The 19,230-nt window shown below is 38.4% G+C and overlaps 1 protein-coding gene across 4 annotated transcripts in view; it reads right to left on the minus strand.

The window, feature by feature from the left end:
- The window catches only part of NBEA (neurobeachin), a 664,301-nt gene that overhangs the window by 57,871 nt on the left and 587,200 nt on the right, over positions 1-19,230 (minus strand). For all 4 annotated transcript variants that reach the window (XM_068984682.1, XM_068984685.1, XM_068984684.1 and 1 more), the window contains 2 exons: positions 13,847-13,966; positions 1,738-1,890 (listed from right to left, as the gene is read on the minus strand). In XM_068984682.1, the coding sequence (XP_068840783.1) occupies positions 1,738-1,890; positions 13,847-13,966 (273 nt within the window). The remainder of the gene's footprint in view (positions 1-1,737; positions 1,891-13,846; positions 13,967-19,230) is intronic.

Raw genomic sequence — 19,230 nt, forward strand, 5'->3', positions numbered from 1 at the left:
CTGTCAATGCAGGAGACACAGGTTCCATCCCTGGGTCAGGAAGATCCCCTAGAGAAGGAAATGACAACCTACTCTAGGATTCTTGCCTGGAAAATCCCATGGACAGAGGAGGGCTACAGTAGGCTATAGGAGGGCTACAGTGGGCTACAGTCCATGGGGTTACAAGCAGTCAGACACAACTGAGCACACACGTGTGTGTACTAGATATTACCTCAGGATGAGACTAGATTACAGATGATCTATTCAGTAACTTTAAAGATAGGTTAAATGAGTCTTTAAACTGAGTCTACTGCCTCAGTACCAACTTTCTAGAATAAGTATATTGAAACTAAAATATTTCTTGGAGACAGAAAAGATAGCTCTAAAATTGAAGGCAGCATGTGACTAACTGACAAAAAGAGACACAAAATCAGGGGTAGGGTAGAGGAAGGGATCATATACTTTCTGATCCTGTTTATGCAAAATATCCGGAAAAGGCAAATCTTTATAGAGACAGAAAGTAGATTCATGGTTGCCGAGGGCTGCTTAGAAGAATGGGGGAAATTGTGAGGATGCTAAAGGGAATTGGGTTTCTTTACAGGATAATAAAAATGTTCATAATTGACTGTGGTGATGGTTGTAGAACTCTATGAATAGACTAAAACCCATTTTTTTTTTTTACTTTAAATGGTTGACTTGCATGGTATGTGAATTATATCTGTGTGATATATGTGAATGTTACACAGCTCTTACAAAAGAAGGGACTAGGGGATATGTGAGAGCCACTGTAATATGTGGGCATTATTTGGATTCTAATGCAAATAAATATACTGTCAAAACAAAATACAACATATTTATGGGATAGCTGGAAAAAACTGGGAGTGAAACAGGGTTAAAAATATATTTTAGGTCACTGAGTTTATTGATCTAATTCTTCAATTGGCCAAGAAACAGAACAAGAACACTAGGGAGGTTGTTTGGTAAATCAATTAATTCCATATACCAAAACCACACTGAGACTAAAATCTTCTTAAATATGGATAAATATATTAAAATCTATAAAATAACCACATGCAAACATACTATCAATATCTACACATTCTTTTACACCAGACATCTCTCATACAGAAAAAGCAATGGCATTTTCTGTCTAAGAACGTTTACAGTATGAGTGTTCTCTTAAAGTCAAGTATATGATACTTTAAGGATGTTTCACCCACTCCAGTGTTCTTGCCTGGAGAATCCCAGGGGCAGGGGAGCCTGGTGGCCTGATGTCTATGGGGTCGCACAGAGTCGGGAACGACTGAAGAGACTTAGCAGCAGCAAGGTGTGTTTCACAGCTTACAATTTCTTACAGACAAATATGTTCTAAATGTACACTATTTTGTTTTGAATATTTTATGAGTGAAGAAAGAGAACAGATATAGCCAGTAGACAAAAATAAGGAATGGGCATTAATGTCAAGCATTTTAGAATATGTTGCATTAGTCAACAGATGCTCATCTGATTGTCTTCTCCTAAGGGAGTAAAAATAACTGAATTACCATTCTTTTATTAGTCCTCATGAAAGGAAAATCCACTTTACAATAAAGAACACTGTCAAAAGACAACTGTAAAATCCTTTCTTTTTTCTCAAAAAATTAACCTTGTATTTATAGATGTTAAATGAAAATTTGTTAATAGCTAAAAACAGAAAAAAACTACAGAATATTTTTTACTTCCTTGTGACTGCTCAAGAAAAAACAAAATTGCTCTTACCATCCTGTTGATTCGTACAAAGTCTTCGGGTTTTTTTGCCCAAGGGGGAAGATCAACATCATTTACCACTACTTCATCCTCTCTGACTCCAAGATTATATCCATTACTGTTGACAAACATCTCCGGAAGGTAATAGAATTCTGGAATTAGTTCCTGCCAGGAATAAAAAATGTAGCATATTAAACCACTTTAAAAATCAGTTGAACAGAAGTACTAATTTATAAAAACTATATAACAGAATTAATTTTTTCACTTAAATCCAATATTTTATTACTTGATTCTATTCTTCATTTAATTTTCTTCAGATAAGAGCCTAAGAAGATATTTTTCTTCAAATATATGCTTGACAATTTATAAGATTTTCCATCTTATCTTGCCACAGATTACTTAAGAGAAATGGGTTACAGAATCAACAATAGTTCCCAACAGTATTAGTAAACAAGTATATAATGTCATATATACAAGTCTATGCTGTTCAACAAACTTTTCAGAACACTATTAAAATACCAAAAGTTTAAAATATTGCTAAAATCATGCAGTATCTTATACTTTTCTTTTTAACTCCACTGGCAATTACAATACATGACTTTCATGAAGAGAGATAGAGTTCTATTTTATAATTTGGCAAAATAAGTTATTTTTATACCTACCACTAAAGAAAATTAAGAGATAATGTAACATAATAAGTTTTAAATATTCAGTACATGCCACTTGAATAGTAAATTCTTAAATTGAATGCAAAGACAACTTGTGTTACTTAGTGTATGTACATACGACATTAACAATTGGGTTCAAGGCAAACTTGTGTTTGATGCACAATGTCTAGTATGTGGTTTGCGTAAATTTAGAACAAATATGCCACAGAAACTGATTTCAACCTTAAAAATTTTTGTCCTTTCTTTTAAAAAACAACTGCAGGAAATGAAAATAAAAAACTACAGTTTTTATGTATACCATCAAAAACACGAAAAACACTAATCTTTACAAATATCAAGATGAGGGTTAAATTAACTTTATACTGTGAAAATTATAAGGACATTTATTTGAGTAACATGTCCAACATGGATGGCATAGTAACCAAAATTTGAATCTCACTATGGATACACAGGGATGAAAAAAAACATTAAAAAAAAACAAACCCAAACTCCCCCAAGCCACAGAGAGGAAAATAAAAACCCCACAAAACAAAGCAAGCAAGCAAACAAACAAACAAAACAGAACAGACTCTGAGGTCTTCAAATAAATTGGATTCTTCAGCCCAAGAAATGCATACACACAAGCATTCTCTCTATGGGTTCTCATACTAAAACCAACATTTATCTGCTATAGCATAAGAGAGTTTTCATGTGAGCAAATCCTCTGTGAGAAATTGATCTTTATCCATTCTTATGATGATAAATGTGAACCATAAGAAATACATAATAATGTTTATTTCTCCAGCATTATCAGAGTTTGAACAGATTCACATAAATGAATTTTCTGTATAAGCAGAGCTTAGCTTTTTAAGAATCCATTTCTTCCATTTAAACCATTTAAACAGAAATCTCCAAAATCCATTACATAATCCCCAATATTTATTTATTCACGTAGTAAAGTTTGAATACCAGACATTGTGATGGGTACTGAGAAAACGAATAATGAATAGACATGGCCTTACCTTTGAGTGATTCATATTCCGGCCGCTGGGACAGATGTATGAACTGGTGGTTACAATACACAATAATAAAGAAAGAAGTACAATAACAAGGCACAAGGGAGCAGGAAGGATAGGGCAGGCAACTCTGGGCAAGTCAGAAAAGATTACACTGGAGGTCGGACATTGAGTTTGATAAAGATGAGGGAACCAGCAGAGAGTACTGCCAAGGAGTGGTGGGAACTGAGTATGGGTAGAGTGTAGGGTATTAAGGGACAGATCAAGATAGGAGGATGAGGCATACGGAGTCAGATGATTAAAGAAGTTCATGTCCACCTAAGCTGTTTGGATTTTGGACTGCAATGATTTTAAGGAAGAGCTATTGCCATGTTTACATCTGTTCTAAGGCAAGACACTAACAGTCAAAGTAAAGAATAAAGGTGGAGAGGAGGGAGCTCAGACATATGAAAAGGTATATAAAAAGGATGGCTCAGACAGTAAAGAGTCTGCCTGCAGTGCAGGAGACCGGGGTTCAATCCCTGGGTCGGGAAGATCCCCTGGAGAAGGGAATGGCTACTCATTCCAGTATTCTCGCCTGGAGAATTCCATGGACAGAGGAGCCTGGCGGCTACAATCCATGGGGTCACAAAGAGTTGGACACGACTGAGCGGCTAACGCTTTCACTGTTTGAGAAAACATGGGAAATTAGTTCAAGATGTAGAACATGCTATTTGAACGCTACCCATTTTATATATGATACAGAGTAGAAGGAGCCTCCCAAATGGTCCCAAATGGGGAGAGGAATGAAAGCTCACACAGTCGCTCCATGTAGAGGGTGATTTATATGTAAGAGGCTCACATAAGTCAGGAATTTCCCTTCTGTCTTTTGTTGGATGTTTGTGTTCATGTTCTGTGTCCAGAGCTATACCAGATAAGCTTTCTTAAGGACCAAGAGGGATATGCTGTACATCCACATGGATATGGCAACACAATTAATTTTTTTATTTAGACCGCCCAAAGAGTGTCAGTTTATCTTCAGCTGTCTCGGTGCTCTCCTGTTTTTCATACATATTATTTCCCATTGTTTCCTGTGGAATAGGGTCATATAAAATATATGGTTATCATTAACCTACATGCCTCTGTAATACTATTTAATATTTCACTGAATGTCATTCAATTATATTTGCAAAGGCATAAGAAGCCTAGGATTTTATATTAATAACAATTTGGGCAAAGCAGATTTTGAGCCTAATGTTGTGAGGTTTATATTTTGTTGAATCCCCCACAGCTTGTGGTGCTATACTATGTACACAGCAGGTGCTCATTAAATATTAAACTACTGAAGATGCTAGACAAAGTTATTTTAATATCACTAGAAATCCTCTGGGGAATATGCAAATGGTTGGAAGACTGCTTCAAGATAGGAAAAGAGCCAATGGAGTACTCGATTAAACAAAAGAAAAAAGGATGCACCTAGAAATAAAATTTGCATCTCCTGATAGGAAACTTTTGAAGCTTAAAAAATGTTATCTTGTTTATTTTAGTTATGCTGAAAGGTTCAGAAGTGAAAAAGAGTCCAATTTAAATTTATGAAAAGTTGGTTTTAACAATGCTAGAAAAGTTGTAGCAAATCTGAAGATGTGGAAGACCAGGTCCTTTTCATTTTAATGTGAGCACTCCAGAAAATATGGGCTGGAAGCTGGCTGACACCAAAGAGAACAAAGTGAGGCTGAGGAACCTCCACCCTGACGGTTATTTAGGGAGGGTTCAACAGGAACACTCCGGAAGGCTTGAATTGTGGCCAATCTTGAAAAAGTAGGACCATCAGGGCCTTCGGGATGATCCTTAAGTGAGACATTTTCTCCACTCTGGTCCTCATCTGGCCGACCAGACCACGGTCATAAATCAGGGTGTTAACTAAGATGTTGGTGTAAGCTCTTAGTGGCTTGACATTTGACAGGATGAAGAAACTCTCCCTGAATCACTCTGTCAGTTACTTTCGGATTTTTAGGATGCAGATTAAAAAAAAATCAAAATACAAAACACAGAAATACTTTAAAGAAATATGAAAAATTCCTGAGGCACAGCGTATTTGCAAAACCTTGAAGCTCCAAAAGACCAAAGTTGCAGAGCTGGGGAATTTTTTTTTTTCCTTTTTTCCCTGAAGGGGAAGAAAGAGAGAGTAAACCACAAAAAGTCTAGGGAGAAGTTGCCAAAGTAGCTGAGTGGGTGCAAGTTTTTATGCCTCGATTTTATTGTTTTAAAATCTTGTTTCAAACGGCATTTTGATTTTAAATTTAATACATAAATACAAGGCATTCGTACATAATTTATGTTCACATTTATATTGCTCAAAATGTTTGTTTACTTTTTAAAATTTCCTGAATAAGAGTTTCATCACTGAGATTCAAATGTTAGGTCCAAGAAGATAATAATCACTACGTCTGGGCTCCAAGACAAGCAAAGAGCTGAAATGTCACATCTGGTCATTCAATCTTGGAACAGCAGGAATTATCATTTGTATCTTACTGTGTCAGGCACTGTTCTAAGAACTTCACATCTTGCTCTTAATCTTCACAAAATCTTCCTAAGACAAGTATCTTCATTCTTCCCACTTCGTAGAAATGAACACTGAGGTTAAGTGATTTGCTAATAACTATACTGCAAATAGGTGATAAAGACAGAAGCCAAGCCCAAACACTTTAGATCCGGGTCCCTGTGCTTACATTCTGTTTTTCCTTTTAAAGCAGTAACAACTCTGTATGACTTCATTCTGTTTTAATTTTCTGTGCAGCAAGTCTCCTTTTCTTTCTTTTTTTTTTAATTTACTTATGCTCCCGAGTCCTACTGTGATGGAAATTCCATAGACACGGATCTTGTCTCTCTTGCTCATCTGTTCACCACTGACTTGTAGGAATGGTGCCTGACATATAAAAATGGTACTCAATACATATATGTGGAATGAAAAATGAATAGATCATTGCGATATGTTCATTAAATCCTGAATTTTTGCCACGAAATAGTGGTAAAAAATTTTGAAAGCTGTGGTTTTCAAACTGTGTTAGTTAAAGCAGTTACCTCAGAGCTACTAGTCAGTTGTAGTGAAAGGGAAGGCTGGCAGGCTGGCAGTTGGGGGACTGTCCCTTCCAGTGGGGAAGTGCAACTTTCTGTGCATTGGGATCAAATCATTCTGAGTTGAGATCCAGACTTCTTGCCAGCCTGGGCAAATTTCTTAAGCTTTAAGAAAAAAACAGCTCTTGATATACAAAATTGTGATGGTGACAGCAACTAAGTCACAGTTTGGATGTGAGGATTAAATGAGGGCAGCATGTGTGCAACAACACATTCCATAGCTTTATGCAGAACACATTTTTGAAGCTATTCACTCAGTTGATACAGTTTATCCAGTATCAAAGTATATCCTGTAATCAGGGTTTTTTTTTTTTTTTTAAAGCTCTGTCACTTTGGATATATATGTTTGAATGGATATCTATGTAGACATTTCAGATGATTTAAATGTTTTCATCAAACATTTAGACTAACTTATATGTTACCTAAGCTAAGCAGATATATATATATATATATATATATACATATATATATACATATATATATACACATACATATAAAAGTTACTTGCACTTCAGATGTTGGTTTTGTCCAAATGCACAATCAGATTCAACAGAATGGTATAAATCGCAGGTCAGGAGGCAACAGTTTGAACTCGACATGGAACAACAGACTGGTTCCAAATAGGAAAAGGAGTACGTCAAGGCTGTATCTGTCACCCTGCTTATTTAACTTATATGCAGAGTACATCATGAGAAACGCTGGACTGGAAGAAACACAAGCTGGAATCAAGATTGCCGCGAGAAATATCAATAACCTCAGATATGCAGATGACACCACCCTTATGGCAGAAAGTGAAAAGGAACTAAAAAGCCTCTTGATGAAAGTGAAAGTGGAGAGTGAACAAGTTGGCTTAAAGCTCAACATTCAGAAAACGAAGATCATGGCATCCGGTCCCATCACTTCATGGGAAATAGATGGGGAAACAGTGGAAACAGTGTCAGACTTTATTTTTGGGGGCTCCAAAATCACTGCAGATGGTGATTGCAGCCATGAAATTAAAAGACACTTATTCCTTGGAAGGAAAGTTATGACCAACTCAGACAGCATGTTGAAAAGCAGAGACATTACTTTGTCAACAAAGGTCAGTCTAGTCAAGGCTATGGTTTTTCCAGTGGTCATATATGGATGTGAGAGTTGGACTGTGAAGAAGGCTGAGCGCCAAAGAATTGATGCTTTTGAACTGTGGTGTTGGAGAAGACTCTTGAGGGTCCCTTGGACTGCAAGGAGACCCAACCAGTCCATTCTGAAGGAGATCAGCCCTGGGATTTCTTTGGAAGGAATGATGCTGAAGCTGAAACTCCAGTACTTTGGCCACCTCATGCGAAGAGCTGACTCACTGGAAAAGACTCTGATGCTGGGAGGGATTGGGGAATTCAACACAGAGAATGGGACAGAATGACACCCCAGGGCTTACACAGATGCCTAAGACTTAAGAGGCTTGGCAGCCTCCTCATTTGTTTCCTGAGAAGCCAACTATCATATAAAACCGTGTGGCTGCCATATGACTAGAAAGATTGTATGGACAGACAGACAGGCCTGGACAGTCCCTGACCACTTCATCAGCTCAGATGAGGCACAAAACATGAGAATAAAGCCATTTTGGCCCGGCCAAGCCTCTCCAGCTCTCACTGAAGCACAGACCTGAGTGGTTTCTGCTGAGCCTTAACTCCAATTTCATGATGGTCAGTAAATAATAGTTGATGTTGTTTTAATGGCTTTGGGGTGATTTGTTACACAGTGGTAGGTAACTGAAACAGAAATTAATGCCTGGGAGTGGAGTCCTGAAGTAATAAAAACACGTGGCACTGGCCTTGGGACAGGCAGGAGGTAGAGGCTGGAAGGATGGAGCTAAGGAGGTGAGGAGAATGTTGGAGGCAGGTCAGACAGGAAGTTGCTACTGGAAGCAGGAGAAAATCAATGCATGGTTTGCAGTATGGGAAAAACTAACTTGAAACATGCCTTCAATCACTTCAAAGACAGAAAAGATCTAAGGAACTCATGCTTCTGGTTAAGGTATTTCTGTATGGATGTGAGAGTTGGACTGTGAAGAAGGCTGAGTGCTGAAGATTTGATGCTTTTGAACTGTGGTGTTGTAGAAGACTTTTGAGATTCCCTTGGACTGCAAGGAGATCCAACCAGTCCATTCTGAAGGAGATCAGCCCTGGGTTTTCTTTGGAAGGAATGATGCTAAAGCTGAAACTCCAGTACTTTGGCCACCTCATGTGAAGAGTTGACTCATTGAAAAAGACTCTGATGCTGGGAGGGATTGGGGGCAGGAGGAGAAGGGGACGACAGAGGATGAGATGGCTGGATGGCATCACTGACTGGATGGACATGAGTCTGAGTGAATTCCGGGAGTTGGTGATGGACAGGGAGGCCTGTCGTGCTGCGATTCATGGGGTCGCAAAGAGTCAGACATGACTGAGTGACTGAACTGAACTGAACTGACCTGAAGCAGAATGTCAAAAGTGACCACTGGTTTCTTGTAATAGTATTTGTTGCTGTTGTTTAGTTGCTCAGTTGTGTTCGACTCTTTTTCGACCTGATGGACTGAAGCCCGCCAGGCTCCTCTGTCCATAGGATTTCTCAGACAAGAATACTGGAGTGGGTTGCCATTTCCTACTCCAGGGGATCTTCCCGACCCAGGGACTGAACTCCTGTCTCTTGCACTGCAGGTAAATTCTTTACCGCTGAGCCACCGGGGAAGCTCCTGTACTAGTACATGGATAAGTATTATGAGCTATGGAAGAATCTGCTCAGATTTAAAGCAGTACTTAGAGAAACACAGGGGCCTAGGACAATCTTGTCAGATTTTCAAAATTTAAGAAAAAAGGTCAGACAAGGATATTCTAAGGTGCTATAAGTAAAATATAGCCATAGGTAAAAGGATACCTGTAAAACTCTTTGTAATTATTCAGGAAAATTTAAGATAGTGGTTTGCAGGCCCACTGGGACACACAAAGGGATTCCAAGAATCTTATGAGCATGACCAAGGGCATCCTATTCACAGCCTGGAGTAGGGAGGATCCTTCTTGAAAGAACTGGTGAGCAACAGTTTTTTTTTTTTTTTTTTCTGATAGTGAACTATAATTTGATACACAGAAAAAATCCACAAGTTTTTAAAGCTGCTGCACCAACTTGGGCAAAAGAGGGTTTGGCCCCAACTTTCTGTGACCAGGAGTTGCTGTGTACCTTCCACACTTCCTCCTTTCTGAACAGAGTGTCTGTTGCGGTTTACCTGTTCCTGTCGCACCTCTGGGGGCTGAAAGTACATGGGACAGATAACTTGTCTTTTTATCTTCCAGATCTCCAAATTAGGAATTTCTGTACCTCATCTGTATCTGGACCTGATAGAGATCATCAGCTGCTAGATTTTGAGCCTGACCCAATAATGGGATGAGACTGTGGGGGATAAGCTGAGTATATTTTGTTTGTAGGAGGAATGTGAATTGTGACTGGAAAGAGGACTCAAGCACACTTTTTTCAAAGTTGACTACAACAATCCCACCAACCTCCATGTACTTCTGCGATGTGACTTTGGTGCTCATTTCATGGGGAAGTGGAGCCCATTTATCCTGTCCCTTGACTTGGGCTGGCTCTGTGACTTGCCCTGACCAAAACCAATGCAGTGGAGGTAACAGTATGTGACTTCCAAGCCCAGGCAATAAGTGGGTTTTGCAGCTTCTGTTTTTATTTTCTTGGTAGGGAGACACCATGAAAAAAATTGTGATGGTCTTCCCAGACAGACTATACAAAGAGAGAGAGGACCAGCCAGTCCCCATCAGTTCCAGCCATCCTTCATAAGGCACCAGGCACGTGAAGGAAGTCGTCTTGAACTTTTCAGACCCAGAGGAGCCAACCAATTTGACCCCACATGGATCAAGAATAAGCTGTACCTGATGAACCTTATTCTGATTGCAGAACTCTGAGAAAATAAATGGTTGCATTTATAAAAAAAATTTGTTTCTAAGCCACTAGTTTTGAGGGGTGTTTTATACACAGCAATTAATGATTACAGTATGACTTGATCAGTCAATTACTCCAAACTAGTCAATGTGGCTGGGCTTCTTAGGTGGCGCTAGTGGTAAAGAACCCACCTGCCAATGCAGGAGACATCAGAGACGTTGGTTTGATCTCTGGGTCAGGAAGATCTCCTGGAGGAGGGCATGACAACCCATTCTAGTATCCTTGCCTGGAGAATCCCATGGACAGAGGAGCCTGGCGAACTACAGTCCATAGGGTCGCAGAGTTGGATACGACTGAAGAGACAGCACCAGCCGGTATGGCTGGATATGATTGTGAGATCATGCAGAAAAAACAAAGCAGCAGACCATCCACTGGATAAAGCAGTGGGGAAAACCGAATGGCCTTCAGTGCTCATTCTGGCTCCCTCTTTACTGTTGTGTGAACTTAGGCGAGTCACTGAATATCTGTGAACCTACTTATGGAATAGGGATAATGATCTCTATCTTACGCTATTGTTTTGAGGACTGTATCAAATAACCAAGAAAAGAGCCTGTTTGAAAACTGTTGAGAATTACTCGAGAAGAATGAACTCCCCTATTACAACTGGTAAGTGCACTCCTACAGTCACTTAAGGCACCAGCTTGCCTACTTAAAATAACAGCTCTTCTGTTTACTCTCTTCCCTTTGATAGATTTCTATTAATCAGCTTTTAAAGAAAAGAAGGAAAGAGGCCAAGTAGTTTAAAACTTCCTAAACGAAAAATAGTGCAGAAAGACACCAAATATTATTAAAGAAATGGCAAGATGAATATTAAAACAGGCATTTTGTGTCTGAAAATGTGATTTCTAGTATGTTTTAACAGCTATACTAAAACCCCATGGTACAGTTAATAGTATTATACATAAGAAAATATCCTCAAACAGAATTTCTAATTTACAAGCTTATGACAAGTTCAAGCTGCTGAGAAATTGGACTTGAAAGTATGTCTTAGAATGATAGAAGACCACTATTAACACTATCATAATTGTATACCTATTGCATCAAATGTGACATTCCAGTTTAATATATTTTGCTGAGAGAGCATACCATTTTATGGCTTCCTAGTGAAATCAAATCCAACCCAGACGTTTTCACTTTTCTAATATAATTCACTGCAAGGTTTTAAAGCTGCCATCTCTTTTCTTCCTTTTTTCCAAAGATTGATGCCCTGGCATTCGTTAATTCCACAAGAGCTCATAATGGGTCAATGAGTCAGTGGCGAGCACCTCCATTAACTGTATTAATTTACACTATGTCACCTTAATGACATTTTGTCACAGCTCCCTTTTCTGACATCTGCATAGCTGTTCAAAAAAGTAATATAACAACTTTTGAAGGCATTAAGGAAAAATTAGTATAAGAACTTCAGTAAGTTGAATGTCACTGTTACCAAGACTATGTTAGAAGAGAGAAATTTAAAAAAAAAAAAGTAAAAATGAACTGGTCTGACTTAACTTGTAAGACCCTTTTCAGAGAGGTCACTTCACCACGGCTCCTTCTCTGCCCAGCTTGCACTCATTACTGCAGGACAAGACCGACGCTAACAAAGAAGAAGAAAACCATTCCCTTTGTCCTAGTTCTCTTTTATACAAGACCTTAAATCTACGTTAGGAGATACTGCAGAAGCATTCTTCTTTAGAAATATAAAAACACTGGTCCCGAGACTGGCATGTAACTAGGGGAGATATCTGGTGATCAGAAGAATCAATAAAATTCTTAGGATGGAAGGTAAAGCCTAAAACTCTACCTACATACATAAATTAGGATGACTGACTCATGTGTGGGCTTGTGAGGGTGAACATTTGAATTAGGTCGAAAAATCAAGTTTCTGTTTCCTGATGATGTCGAGTCAAGAAAATGGTGTCAAGAAAACAAGCATTTTCACTTGAAAGTTTGATATAATATGGACACAGTTCTGAATTAAGATAATTAATAATCTTACATATGATAGAAAGCCTTAAAATATAGATAAGAATATTTAATTCACATTTAAAATAGCTATTGAAGCTTTTTAAAGATACTGTGTTAATTCTAGAAGCCTACTGACTCCCCATTTTATGTTAATTCTCAAAGCATTATTAAATAAGAAATGGATTCTCTTCTTGATATCATTCTTTGTAAATCAGTTTAAATGATGGTTTATGGATCTTTCAGAGTTGAATTCCTTAGTGAAATCAAAAGTTTGATAGGAGGAAAATATGGGCCTTCAGAGTTTCATACAGTAAGAATGCACATTAAATTATCTTATTTCCAAATGTGAATACATTGTACATATAAACTAATATTCATTTATTCGAACTGTGACAGCAACAAATAAGACACATAAAGATGCTACAGATTACTTGATCCATTCCTTTTGTTTTCTGCTTTGAAAGAAACTGAATAAAAGTTGTACTCATCCAATTTCTTATAGTTCAGTAACACTGTAACTGCCTTTTAAAAATGCAATAGATAAGCATAAATATGTAAATGACAATTTTTACTTTAATTCACTACCTTTTGTTGGATTAAAACACTACATGGAATGATACTATAATATCTGTATATTCAGCAGCATGAGTGGAAGTGATGAGAAAAGTCTGAAGAAAAAGGAGTTAAAATAAGAAACGTATACCTCTGTAATAATGACCAGATCATACAATCTTATCGGAAAAAAATGAGGAAAAAATTGAAGAACAAATGTATTTTAATGTTTTGAATAAGACTATTTTTTAAAAAATGAAAATCCAAATAAAGGAATCCATCTTTATATTTACCAATAGGTAAGCCAGTAGCAACTGTAAAATAACTCTGCTCTCCGGCTGGCCCAGGATAGTGTGTGTGTGTTGGTTTAATCTAATGTGTATTGTTGCGTAGTATCCCCAGGCACAGTCAAGTAAAAGCTAAGGCTGTACAGAAAAGCCTACATTTTAAATGGGTCTTGTCATTAATGCTTTATTAATTGCCCCAGGCTACGTAAACCCAAAGCTGGGCAAGCTATAACAATATGACACATTAAGGTCAAATCCAATTCCTGCTGTGTTTTCTGGAATGGGCCAAATATTGAGTTAACAGCAGGAAAGGCAATTTATAGGCTTTTCTTTCCATCTACCGATTATTCAATTTAAATTAGACGGGAATTTTTTAAAATAACAAAAACATCTTAACTGAATAATATAAAAGAATCTTGAGTCATTTTCTGTGACACTCAAAATTATTTTCAAGTTCCTCTTCGATGTACCACATAATTTTAAAATATGATGGAACAAAGCTGCAGAATAAAGTATCTTATACACCCACTTAAACAAATTAAAATTTCAACACAGTTTGAAATTAATATCAACAAATAAAAGAGCTTACCTTTACATCAGAAGTATCTCTCTGACTAGTTCTCCAAGACCTTGCGACGGACGAGAATGTTCGATTAGGATGGTCAAATTTTCCATCATTTGCATTGAGGAAGAAGGTTGTGAAAGGTTCCTAAGCAAAAAAAAAAAAAAAAGAAAGAAAGAAAGAAAAAGAAAATCAATAATTTGACCCTTCTGAACACAACTGTTCTCTTTCTTCATAAAACATGACTTTTGGAAACCCTTTTGAGGTGGAAACCATTTTGAAACCCGTTTGAGACCCTTTTGAGCCTGTCTTTTCAGGCAGGATCCTGTCTGGAGGGGCTGGTCTGAATAACTCTGGGTCGCTGAATCACCTGTCACTCTGCAACCTTGGCAGCTTATGTTGCTTCTTGGTCTTCAGTCTTCTGATTTATAAAATGATGGAGTTCTAGCACTCTGTGATTTTATGACGAATGACTGTGCATTGCTGTCAACATATAACTCAGATCTTCTTTCTCATAACTAAGGCCACACATAGTATCACTGCAATAAGAAAATCTCTCTGACACTATGGTGTGAAAATTGCATAGGGGATGTCCATCTTAGACTACCTGAAAGTCTCCTAAACCTGCTATATTATGACCTGATGTTTTTAAAATGCAAATCTCCTTGACTGAAATCCTGCCATAGCTTTACAGAGCTCTTAGGAAAAAGCAGAAACTATTTGATTTGTCTTAAGGGAGCCTGAGTGATATGGAACCTGCTTAACTCTTTATCTCTTGCCATTCCCTTACTCACATCCTAAGGTCTTGCCATGCTGGTCTCATTTATCATCCTCTGCATGGGATATTCCCTCTTCCTGCTACAAACTTAACCCTCTACCTCATCATCCTGACTTGGTTAAGCTCTTCTTATCCTTTAAGTCTCAACCCAAGATGTTGTTTCCTTCTGAAAGACCTCCCTTGATTGGCCAAGCTCTCTGGTATGTTCAAATGGCAACATATATTTCCTCAAACATCCCTGAAGAATTTGTGACTGTTTTTTGAAACCGATTTTTAAACATTTTTTACGGGGTATAGTTGCTTTATAATGTTGTGTTAATTTCAGCTGTGCAACAAAGTGAATCAGCTCTATGTATACATATATCCCCTCTCTCCCACCCCATCACTCTATCCCGTCCCACCCCTCCATCCCACCCATCTAGGTCATCACAGGGCACTGAATTGAGCTCCCTGTGCTAAACAGCAGCTTCCCACTAGCTGTTTTGCACAGGACATACGTCAATCCCAATCTCTCAATTCACCCCCCTTTCCCTCAAGTCCACCTTTCTGTTCTCTTTGTCTGCATTTCTGCTCCTGCCCTGCAAATAGGTACACCAGTACCATTTTTTAGATCCCATATACATGCATTAATATATGATATTTGTTTTTCTTTTTCTTGTCCATCTTCCCCACTATATGAATAGGTTCCAGTGCTCCTTGGAAGAAAAGCTATGACAAACCTAGATAGCGTATTAAAAAGCAGAGGCATTACTTTGCCAACAAAGGTTCATATAGCCAAAGCTATGGCTTTTCCAGTAGTCATGTATGGATGTGAGAGTTGGACCATAAAGGAGGCTGAAAACTGAAGAATTGATGCTTTCAAACTGTGGTGCTGGAGAAGACTCTTGAAAGTCCCTTGGACAGTAAGGAGATCAAACCAGTCAATCCTAAAGAAAACAATCCCTGAATATTCATTGGAAGGACTGATGCTGAAGCAGAAGCTCCAATACTTTGGCCGCCACTTGCAAAGATCTGACTCATTGGAAAAGACCCTGATGCTGGGAAAGATTGAAGGCAAGAGAAGAAGGTGACAACAGAGGATGAGATGGTTGGATGGCATCACCAACTCAATGGACACGAGTTTGAGCAAACTCTGGGAGATGGTGAAGGAAGCCTGGCATGCCACAGTCCACGGGGTCGCAAAGAGTCGAACATGACTAAGCAACACAGCTACCAGATTCACTGTTTTATCTCCACCACTTAGAAGAACTCCTGGTACACCCAAGCTGCTCAGGGTATTAATATAATCTGTTGAAGGAACGAATGAAATGACACTAAAACAAATCAGATAGGGCTAGATCAACTCTAGTGCTTCTAGTATTCTGTGACTATTACCTTACTGCAACACAGTGTCCATCATTAAGTACATATTCCCTTAGCAGGAAACCTAGGAATAACATTATCACAAGGTCCTAACGCATTTAAATTTACTGCTTTTTTGTTATGTTACTCATCATAACAAAGATGAGTATATATTTACTTTCCTATGGTTCAGTCTCTCTCTCTTAAGTCTAGGATAAATGACATGTTACTCCTAGGTTCAATAATGTTAAGAAATCTTTCCTACATATTTAGGTCTTATTTTTCTTAATATATAATCTCTGTTCACTCTTTTATATCTGTAAAACATACTCTGTCTCTTTAAACTCCTCTTTTTGCCACTCGTCATAAAGTCCAGTCGTCCAGCAACAGCTAGAAACATTTATATTCCTCAGTATCTTCCTGAAATTTAGTATGGCTGGATGTCATCAATTTTATAACTTTGTAATGTGCCACCAATTTTCATGTCTAATACTGAATGACAGAAAAGTATGGTGAAAGAGATAAGATGAAGAATGATATAACACCATATAGGTAAAGAGGGTATTACTGATTTACCTCAAAATCAAATATGCATCCAGTAGGTCTATATTGTTGTTTAAGATTTTAACTGATTTGACAGACAAATAGATGCCACCAAAAATAAGTTAGGAAAAAAAATTTAGGGATGTCTTTCACTAATTTGCCTTGTAAATTTTAGACTCCCTATTAAATATAAGGTAGTCAACAGCATATCTTATCACTAAATTAAAGTGGGGATAGAGAAATTCTAGAAATAGCAACAGCAAACTGAATGAAATAGGACAGATCTAAGTTTGAATCTTGGTGGAACCATTCACCTCTCTTAAGCAAGTTACTTAATCTCAAGTAGGTAGCAATATGAAGTAACCATATCTCAGTTCCTTCATCTGTGTTAACTGGGAATAACAATACCTGGCGGGTAATTCAGATTAAATAATATTGAGAAAGGCTGTAGCATCAGAGATGACAGAGTGGTGACGATGACTACCAGCTTCATGCCTGGTGTCAAGTACCCACGTTGGGCTCCAGCAAGACTGACAGTTCCTTAGGTCTTATTCATCCCTCTATCCTTAGAGCCAAGCATGGTGCTTGGTTCACAGTTAGTGCTTAATTAATGTTTTTGAACATACATAAACACACAAGGTACTGCTAGGAGAAGGGGTATGGTTGGATGAGAGTAAGACATAGTTTTTCTAGTCAGTTTTTAACTACTAGTTTGACCAAAAAGTTGTATCTTCAGAATCTACTTCTTCGTTATTCTAGGATGCTAATGTAAGGACATTTATGTTTGCTTTGTAGGTAGTAGTCAGAGAATAATTTAGAGGGATCTGAGTTATCTTCATGATTTTTAACCTATTATAGATATGAGTGAAGACTCATTTATACATGACGAGTCTTACTTCTTATCATCAACCACTAAAAGCTGATCTCTACCCTAGCCTAAATTATCAAACCCTTCCTTAGTTTTGAACCCTTAGTGAAGTCATGCCAAGAATAAGTGCAGATGGGCACAGTGAAAATAAACCTGAAACTGAAGAATTATTACTCCTGGTCATGAAGTTTATGAATCTGGTTGCACCCAAAGCACAGAATATTGAAGAATTCCACATTTTTTGCTGTTCCATATAGCCTTTTAAAAGATCTGGTTAACAACTGTTTGAGGGTCACATACTAATTTACTGATATATATTCTCATTATTTCCGAAGGCCTCCAGCTGCTACAGTGGTAGAGTACTAACAGAAAGGGATAACCTATTTGTTTATAAGTGGGTAATGATCTTTGAAGCCCTGCTCACTGCAGAGATTACCTTTTTCTATGTGTTTCCATACTACCTTCAAGGCACAGTCCAAGGACTTCTGTTTCATTTGATTCATGCTTGACTAACACAGAGGATCAAGCTCTATATTAAGCTTAAGAAACTTTAATATTTATTCCCCTGACACACGGTGATCAAACATTTTCAATGTGTGTGTGCTCAGTCACTCAGTTGTGTCTGACTCTTTGTGACCCCATGGACTGTAGCCCACCAGTCTCCTCTGTCCATGGGATTCTCGAGGCAAGAATACTGGAGTGGGTTGCCACTTCCTCCTCCAGGGGATCTTCCCGACCCCGAGATTGAACCCATGTTCCTTTCTTTCTATGTGTATATCACCATATTAGATATTTTATCATTCTCCTAGAAAATCTTTGGCTTTGGAGATAAGGTGGACAAATAAATTAATGTTAAACAGAAATTTCAGAAATTAAAATACTTGAACTTGTTGTGCTTTAAAAACTTCAGGTTCTGTCCTGCAGTATAAATGGCTGATGGCAGACTTCTTTCTCCTGATTACATCTACCGTAACCTTCCAACTCTTCCTCCGGGACAGAAAGTCAAACTAGCCTGTTCTACATGGGAAGTACAAGCCCTACTGAATTATGTCATAACCTTCAGTGCCTGCAAGGACACTAACAACCTGTCCTGCCTTCCAATGATGTGAAAAGAAAGTGAAAGTGTTACTCGCTCAGTCGTGTATGACTCTGCGACCTGATGGCCTATAGCCCGCCAGGTTCCTCTGTCCTTGGAATTCTCTAGGCAAGGATACTGGAGTGGGTTGCCATCCCGTTCTCTAGGGATCTTCCCGACGAGGGACTGAACCTATATCTCCTGCATTGCAGGCAGATTCTTTGCCATCTGAGCCACCAGAGAAGCCCTCCCATGATCTGATCGCAGACAACTCACCCTTCCTGGGCCATCCAACTCTGTCACTCTTCCCCTCTGCTCTTTAGACAGTTCCTTTATTTTTCTGTCTTACATGACTTCTGCTCAGTCATCCAGAAGAGTCTTTTTTACACCCCTCTCCCCTCTTCTCTTCTTTCTCTTTGTTTCATTGGAAACAAACCTCATTCCTTGGTAATAGTGTCGGGACATAATTTTATCAAAGAAAAGATATATATACCTACGTTGCTAAGTCATGGCCGACTCTTAGTGACTCCATGGACTGCAGCCCACCAGGCTCCTCCGTCCATGGGATTTTCCAGGCAAGAGTACTGGAGTGGGGTGCCATTGCCTTCTCTTATATAAAGCATAATAAAGACCAAAGGGAAGGGAACTAAAGTTATAAGCACTTTTTGTGCATGGCACTGTATTATCTCAGTTAACTAACCCAATCATCCCTATTATCCTTTCAGTTCAGTTCAGTTCAGTTCAGTTGCTCAGTCGTGTCCGACTCTTTGCTACCCCATGAATCGCCACATGCCAGGCCTCCCTGT

This window comes from Capricornis sumatraensis, chromosome 12 (assembly GCF_032405125.1).
Source record: "Capricornis sumatraensis isolate serow.1 chromosome 12, serow.2, whole genome shotgun sequence".
NCBI lineage: Eukaryota > Metazoa > Chordata > Mammalia > Artiodactyla > Bovidae > Capricornis > Capricornis sumatraensis.